General features: G+C 46.1%; 1 protein-coding gene across 1 annotated transcript; it reads right to left on the bottom strand.

Moving 5' to 3' along the window:
- Window positions 1-1,048: 1,048 nt before the first annotated feature.
- LOC119941717 (protein FAM83A-like) lies at window positions 1,049-6,414 on the bottom strand. The gene is given in 3 exon segments (XM_038762217.1): window positions 1,049-1,183; window positions 4,745-4,815; window positions 5,946-6,414. Coding segments are annotated over 3 exon segments (675 nt in total).
- Between the last annotated feature and the right edge of the window lie 2,335 nt (window positions 6,415-8,749).

Below are 8,749 nucleotides of genomic sequence, written 5' to 3'. Positions count from 1 at the left end.
CACAGTCTCTGTCCCTCCCAGGGATCACAGAATTAATTTACATTTTACAGATGAAGGACCTGATGCCCAGAGAAGTGAAGTAACTTGCCCAAGGTCACACAGCAGATCCAGGACCATGTTCTTCCCATTAGGCCATGCTGCATAATAATGATGATGAAAAGAATAATAACATATTGAGCCCTTATCACTATGTGCCAAGCCCTGAACTAAGCATTAGGGTAGATACAAGTTAATTAGATCAGACACAGTCCCTGTTCCTCATGGAGCTCACAGTCTAAGTAGGAGAGAGAAAGGTATTGAATCCAATTTTACAGATGAGGAAACTGAGTCACGGAGAAGTGAAAAGACTTGCTCAAAGTCAGAGCAGGTAAGTGACAGAGCAGTATTAGAACCCAGGTCCTTTGACCTACAGGCCTGGTTCCGTTCCACTAGGCCATGCTACTTTTATCCCTCAGCATCAGTCCTGACACTTCTTGCCTCTGCAGAAATGTAGTGCCAGAGAGAAAAAAGGGATTCCAGGATCATTTCCTGTGAATTTCAGAAGAGATTTCACTGGAAATTGGATGTGCGCTGAACCCAGATCCTTCTGACTCCCATATCCTTGTTCTATCCACTGGGCCAAACTGCTCTCTTAAAGTCACGTACTTGAGAAGAATGAAACACACAAACTGGGACATAGGAATAAGCTGGAGGGAGAAAGCTGATAGAGCCTGGGCTTGGGAGTCAGAAGGACCTGGGTTCTAATGGCTACTCTGTCACTTCTGTGCTATATGACCTTGGACAAGTCACTTCACTTCTCTGGGCCTCAGTTACCTCATCTGTAGAATAGGAATGAAGACTGTGAGCCCCATATAGGACAGGGACTGTGTCCAATGTGATGAGCTTGTATGTTTCCCAGTGTGTAACATAGTGCTTGGCACATAGTAAGCACTTAATGAATACCATTAAAAACAAGTGGAAGTGTCAGGCCCAGGATTAGGGACAGACCCCAGCAGCTTCAGACTGCCATACCCACCGTGAGGTGAAAGTGCAGGGTCTCTGCCTTGCTTCACGTCTCACTGAACAGCTTCACTCCACTTTGGTTGAGAAGGATGTAGACAAACACACTCCGCTTATTGGCTGCCTCCAGCACATGACAGAAGATCTCAATGTCCATGAACTCATCCATCAAGATGGCCAGCGCCTGGATCAGGACAAGGCAGGGTGTTTATCTTTTTTTCTTTTTCAATGGTATTAAGCACCTACTATGTGTCAAGCAATGTACTAAGTGCTGGGTACAAGTTAATTTGGCTGGACACAGTCCCTGTCCCACATGTAACTCACAGTTTTGGTAAGAGGAATCCCCATTTTCCAGTTGAGGAAATAGAGACCCAGAGAACTGAAGTGACTTGCCCAAGGTCATACAGCAAGTAATTGGCAAAGCCGGGATTAGAACCCAGGTTCTTCTGATTCCCAGACCCGGGCTCTGTCTATTAGGCCACACTGCTTTTCTTTATCAGAAACAAGGTTACTTCCCCTCTCCCCACTACCCTCACCAGACTCCTACTTGCCAAAGAGAGGGGGATGGTGGGAAGAGGGCAGTTTCACCAAGATTTCAGAGAATCTCAATCCTGTTTCAATGTCCTTAGTGGTCATGTGGAGGGGAAGAAGGGAGAGAAGGGCCCGAACCAACAAATAATGCCACTAACTGAGGCCAAAAAATCCAATGACTTGGATTTTGAAGGTAAGAAGTGTTTTTCTGCCCTTCAATGTGTAGAATTTGTGAGAGTAAGCCTGATCTAAAAACCTCATATATCAGAGACCACCCTAGTTGGAGAGATGGACACTAAAATACCTTATAAGCAGAGGGAAGAAATGGAGTTAAAGATGAGCAACTGCTACAGGGAAAGAGGGGGAGAAGGGAGTAGGGAAGGGATGTGTGTGTGTGTGTGTGTGTGTGTTTTCCTACTCTCCATAACTGTCTCATGTGCTTGTAAGAGAAGAAAGGTGTGTATAATGGTGATGGTGTTTATTAAGCACTTTCTTTGTGCCTAAAAGCTGCACCAAGAATTGGAGAAGATAGAAGATTTTCTTCTGCATCACTCTTGCACTTGGATTTCCACCCTTTATTCACCCCTCCCTCAGTCCCACAGCACTTAAGAAGCAGCATGGCTTAGTGGAAAGAGCACGGGTTTGGGAGTCAGAGATCATAGGTTCTAATCCTGCCTCTGCCACTTGTCAGCTGTGTGATTTTGAGCAAGTCACTTAATTTATCTGTGCCTCAGTTACCTCATCTGTAAAATGGGGATCCAGACTGTGAGCCCCATGTGGGCAACCTGACAACCTTGTATCTACCTCAGGGCTTAGAACAGTGCTTGGCACATAGTAAGCACTTAACAATTCACTTCATTTATGCACATAGTAATTTATTGATTTATGCTAATATCTGTCTCCCCCTCTACACTGTAAGCTCCCTGTGGCCAGTGAACCTGTCTAGCAACTCTGTTCTATTGTGCTTTCCCAAGCTCTTAGTATAATGCTCTGCCCACAGTAAGCACTCAATAAATATCATTGATTGATTGCCTGGAACGTGTCTACCAACTCTGTATTTTGTTCTCTCCCAAGCATGAAATACAGAGCTCTACATACACTAAGCGCTCAGTAAGTACTATTGATAGACTGATTGAAGACAATCACCTCAAAGTGTCAGTCCTACTTGGGGCTCAGAATCGGTTCCCCACCATTGGGTTGTTGGCAGCAATGAGAAAACATCATGTGACCTTGTCCAAGTCCCAGGGTTTCAATTTAAGACCCAGTCAATCAATGGTATTTAGTTAGTGCCTACTGTGTGCAGAGCACTTTACTAACCACTTGGGAGAGTGCAATACAACAGAATTGGTAGACACGTTACCTGCCCCATTGAGCTTACAGTCTGGAGGGGGGGGACCAACATGAATACAGATAAATTACAGATATGGACCAAAGTGCTGTGGGGCTGAGGGTGGGGGTGAATAAAGGGAACAAGTCAGGGTGACGGGGAATGGAGTGGGAATAACGGAAATGAGGGCTTAGTCAGGGAAGGCCTCTTGGAGGAAATGTGCCTTAAATGAGCCATTAAATTCCCCCATTTCCCCAGGTTCTATGAAAGCTTATTCAGGGAAGGTCTCTTGGAGATGTGCTTTAAAAGAACCCTAAAATGCCTCCTTTCCCCCTTTATTTTACCTCCCTAAAATGAGGAACGCAGATGAAGGGTGAATTTGAGTAAAATAATGGCATGCTGAAGAATGAGTGGAAAGAAAAGGATCTACATTGTTAGGTTCAAAAAAGTCAATCATCCAAGTGTCTTTGCAAACCCTGGGCCTTCATTAGGGCTATAAGTAAGAGTAGATCCAGGAGGCAATGAGGTGATGAGAAGCAACATGCCTAGTGGCTAGAGCCCGGGGTTGGTAGTCAGAATGACTTTAGGTTCTAATCTTGGCTCTGCCACTTCTCTGCTCTGTGGCCGTGGGCATGTCACTTCACTTCTCTGGGCCTCAGTTCCCTCATCTGTAAAATGGGGATGAAGACTGTGAGCCCTACGTGAGACAGGGACTGTGTCTAACCCAATTTACTTGTGTCTACCCCAGTGCTTACTACAGTGCCTGACACATAGTAAAAGCTAAACAAATGTCACAAATATTATTATTATTCAAAGGCCCCCATTTCCCCTTCCAAGAAACCACTGGTACATTGTGTATTTCTCCAACCTCTTCTCAGGGAATACTTTGGATTGGATGAAATCATTTTAGTGGCTTGAAATCAATCAATCAATCAATCAATCAGTGGTATTTAAGGAATGCTTGCTTTGTGCAGAGCACTGTACTAAGTGCTTGGGAGAAGACAGTATAGCAGAATTTCCAGACACATTCACTGTCTCTAGTGAGTTTACAGTCTTAAAATATTGAAAGATGCCCTTGTTTCCCCTATCTGCCCTCCACTCTCTGCATCATCTTTGCTACCACATTAATCCAAGCACTTATCCTATCCCACCTTGATTCTGTATCAGCCTCCTTGCTGACCTCCCTGCCTTCTGTCTCTCCCCCACTCCCGGCCATACTTCACTCTGCTGCCCAGATCATTTTTTTTTACAAAACTGCTTAGTCCATGTCTCCCCACTAGTCAGAACCTCCTGTGGTTGCCCATCCATCAAACAGAAACTCCCCATCATCGGTTTCAAATCACTCGATCACCTTGCCCCCTGGTGCCTCACCTCTCTACTCTCCTACTGTAATCTGCACACTTTGCTCCTCTAATGCCAAGCTACTCATTGTACCTGGATCTCATCTATCTTGCTGCTGACCTCTTGCTCATGTCCTGCCTCTGGCCTGGAATGCCCTCCCTCTTCATTTCTGACAAACAATTACTCTTCCCTGCTTCTAAGCCTTAAGGAAGGCACATCTACAAGAGGCCTTCCTTGACTAAGCCCTCTTTTCCTTTTCTTCCACTTCCTTCTACACTTCTACCTAACCCTGACATTCTCCTTTTATTCATCCCTCCTCCCCCCGCCCAGCCCCACAGCACTTATGTCCATATCCAGAATTTATTTATTTACATTAATGTCTGTCTCCCCCTCTAGGCTGTAAGCTCACTCTGCAGGGAATGTGTCTGTTAATATTGTTATAGTGTCCTCTCCCAAGTGCTTACTTAGTACAGTGCTCTGCACAGCATAACACTCAATAAATATGATTGATTGATGTCATTGGCTCTGTGAAAGTAAAAGACCCACCACTGTAAGGTTTAACTCCATCTCAGATTCATCGACTTGGTAAACTGGTCCATTCAGTTCAAATTCCTTAGCTGGTGGAGAGCCGTTCAAGGTACACAGATCGTGGGTTCTCTCACTCCCAGCCCCGGGGTCTAGCCACTAGACTACGCTGTTTCTCACCCAGGATCATACAGCAGACAAGTGGCGAAGCTGGGATCAGAGCTCTTGTCCTCTCACTCCCAGGACAACCACTTATTACTAGACCATGCTGCTTCTCGCCCAAGGTCACAAAGCAAGCAGGTGATGGAATCAGGATTAGAACCCAGGTTTCCCTCAGGTGAACAGAACCCTCTCCCTGGACTCTGTAGCTTAATACAGAGTTCTGCACATAGTAAGCATTCAATAAATACCATTGAGTGGTAGATAATCAGGTATACATGGGGCTCGCAGTCTAATTAGGAGGGAGAACAGGTACTGAATCCCCATTTTGCAGATGAGGGAACTGAAGCTCAGAGAAGTGCGGTGCCTCACCCAAGGTTCCACAGCAGAGACAAGTGGCAGAGCTGGGATCAGAACCCAGGTCCTCTGACTCCCAGGTCCTGGCTCCATCTACCAGGCCGTACTGCTTCTGGGACACCTCCTCCAACCCTGGTCCGAGTCTGAATTCTCAGCCATCTCCAAGAGAAGGAGCTCAGAGGCTTCTTCGAGAAGCAGCATGGCGTAGTGGATAGAGCATGGGCCCGAGAATCAGAAGGTCATGGGTTCTAACCCCTGCTCTGCCACTTGTCTGCTATGTGACCTTGGGCAACTCATTTGACTTCTCTGTGCCTCATTCCCTTCAACTGTAAAATGGGAATTGAGACTGTGAGCCCCTTATGGGACAGAGACTGTATCCAACCCTATTTGCTTTAATCTCCCCGAGTGATAAGTACAGTTCTTAGCATTCATTCAATCGGATTTATTGAGCACTTACTGTGTGCAGAGCACTGTACTAAGCACTTGGACAGTACAAATCAGCAACATAGAGACAGTCACTACCCAACAATGGGCTCACAGTCTAGAAGGGGGAGGCAGACAACAAAACCAAACCAGTAGACAGGTGTCAATACCATCAGAATAGATAAGCAGAATTATAGCTATATATACATAGCTGTTTAGCTATATAACATATAGTAAGCCCTTAACAAATACTATAATTACTGTTATTATTATTATTCTGTACCTGATTGGTTTTCCCCTCTGCAGCGGCGGATAAGGTCTCTGATGTTGCTGTTCCGGTCAGTTTGGAAATACACTGTGACGCTGGACTTCTCCTTCAGATATGGCTTCCCAGCATCCCCCAAATCTGGCTCCACACCCCCCAAGAACTGGGAGAAGTATGTGCCCAACTAGAGAAAGCCAGCATCACTCTCCCAAAGGTCCAGCCCCTCTCCTCCTGGAGATTGGGGAGCACCGTTTGGCTGGCTGGTGTTCTCCTGAATGTAACAAGCTTCTGATGATGACAGGAAGTCCACTTCTCCTTCTTCACCCAGGACCTCCCAGTAAGATTCTAGGCCCCTGTCCACTACGACATCTGTGGCTAGCCTGATACTCTCATTGTGGCTGAAATCCAGATGGGTTGGTCTGGTCCAAGGAGTCTTGACATTCTCCAATCCCTTCTGGATCTTCCCCACATGCCTTGCCCAGCTCATGGTCTCCACCCGGAAGATGTGGACAATACCAATGTTCCCTCTAGGCTCGCTGAGGCCAGCAGGTGAGTTACTACTACTACTACTAATAATAGTGCTTGTTAAGCACTTACCATGTACCAAGCACTGTTCTAAGTGCTATCGTAGATACAAGTTAATCAGGTTGGACACAGTTCCTGTCCCATATGGGGCTCACACTCATCCCCATTTTACAGATGAGGTAACTGAGGCACAGAGAAGTGAATTGTACAATTCACCCAACAGACAAGTGGCAGAGCCAAGATTAGAACCCAGGTCTTTCTAACTCCTACCTGTGCTCTATCCACTAAGCCATGCTGCTTCTCAGATGGGATGGAGGCCCGGACCGATCTCCCCACATTTTCTGGAAAATATTCCTCTGGCAGTGACTGTGGATGGCTCCGATTCCTCATGAAATCAGAGTTGGCAGCTTCTTTGGACTTGTCCACCCAAACTCCACATGGGAAGTGATTTTATGACTGCACTTGAACAGTGCTCTGAGTGAGACAGGAATCTGCTTATCAGAAGGTGTCCACACCCTGCCTGCCAGGTTGGGCTGAGTTTCTCTTTACCAAACTATCAGATGAAATAATAATTCTAGTGATATTTCTTAAGTGCTTACTATGTGTCAAGCACTGTTATAGATAGAGGATAATCAGGATGGTCACAGTCCATGACCATGTGGGGCTCACAGCCTTCATGGCCTATTTACAGGTGAGGGAACTGAGGCACAAAGAATTGAAGTGACCAGCCCAAGGTCGCACAGCAGATGAGCAGTGGAGCTGGGTTAAAGCCCAGGTCCTTTTGACTCCCAGGCCCAATCTCTATCCATTAGGCCATGCTGCCAGATGTAGGCAGGCAAGAGGGATGAGAGTTTCTCTCAAAGTAGGTGGGCTTTCTGGTTCTGCTGACCAACACTCAGGTTAGTGTCAGGTACCTGGAGGCCCTAAGGTTAGTGTCAGGTACCTGGAGACCCTCAGGCCTCTGTTACAAAGTTGCACCCAGGGCCTGGGATTCAGAAGGACTTGAGCTCTGCCACTCAACGGATTAATCAATCATATTTATTGAGCACTAAATTACTCATATTTAGTAAGCACTCGGAAGAGTACACTACAACAACATAACAGACCCATTCGCTGCCCACAATCTAGCTCACAATCTAGAGATCTTTGTTTGATTCAGGGCTTGGAAACTAGTTTGCTAGTCAGCTGTGTGACCTAGGGCTAGTCACTTCACTTCTTTGGGCCTCAGTTAATTCATCTCTAAAATGAGGATTAAGACAGTACATGTCCCACATGGGGTTCACTGTGTCCAACCAGGTTAGCTTTATTTATTGAGCACTTTACTGAGCATTTGGGAGAGTATGATATAACAATAGACACATTCCCTGCCCTCAGTGAGCTTCCAGTCTAGAGCGGGAGACAGACATTAAATAAATAAATTACACATAAGTATGTAAGGGCTTTGGGGCTCGGAGGGAGGATGAATTAAGGGTACAAGTCAGGGTGTCACAGAAGGGAATTAGAGAAAAGGGCTTAGTCCACGAAGGCCTCTTGGAGGAGATGAGCCTTCAGTTAGGCTTTGAATGTGGGGAGAATCACTGTCTGTCAGATTTGAGGGGGAGGGCATTTCAGGACAGATGCAGGATGGGGGCGAGGGGTTGGTGGCAAGATAGACGAGATCAAGGTACAGTGAGAAGGTTGGCATTACAGGAGTGAAGTGTGCAGGCTGGGTTGTGTTAGGAGAGTAGTGAGATGAGATAGGAGGGGGCAAAGGGATTGAGTGCTTTAAAGCCAATGGTGAAGAGTTTCAGTTTGATGCGGAGGTGGATGGGCAACCTCTAGAGTGTCTTGAGGAGTGAGGAAACATGGTCTGAACATTTAATGTAGAAAAATGATTTGGGCAGCAGAGTGAAGGATGAATTGCATTGGGGAGTGACAGGAGGCAGGGAGGTCCACAAGGAGGCTGATAAAGTGATTACGGCAGGATAGAATAAGTGATTGTACGAATGTGGTAGCCATTTGAATGGAGAGGAAAGGGCAGATTTTATTATTATTAATAATAATAATAATAATAATTGTGGTATTTGTTTAGGGCTGTGTGCCAGGCACTTCGCTAAGCACTGGGATGAATACAAGCAAATCAGGTTAGACACAGCCCCTGTCCCACATGGGGCTCTCAATCTCAATCCCTATTTTACAGAATAGGGAACTGAGGCACAAAGAAATGATGTGACTTGCCCAGAGTCACACAGCAAAGTGGCGGAGTCAGAATTAGAACCCATGATCTTCTGACTCCCAGGCCCATGATCCATCTACTA

This window comes from Tachyglossus aculeatus, chromosome 2, assembly GCF_015852505.1.
Source record: "Tachyglossus aculeatus isolate mTacAcu1 chromosome 2, mTacAcu1.pri, whole genome shotgun sequence".
Taxonomy (NCBI): domain Eukaryota; kingdom Metazoa; phylum Chordata; class Mammalia; order Monotremata; family Tachyglossidae; genus Tachyglossus; species Tachyglossus aculeatus.
The sequence above is the reverse complement of the archived record's forward strand: the minus strand, read 5'-3'. Positions and strand labels throughout refer to the sequence as shown.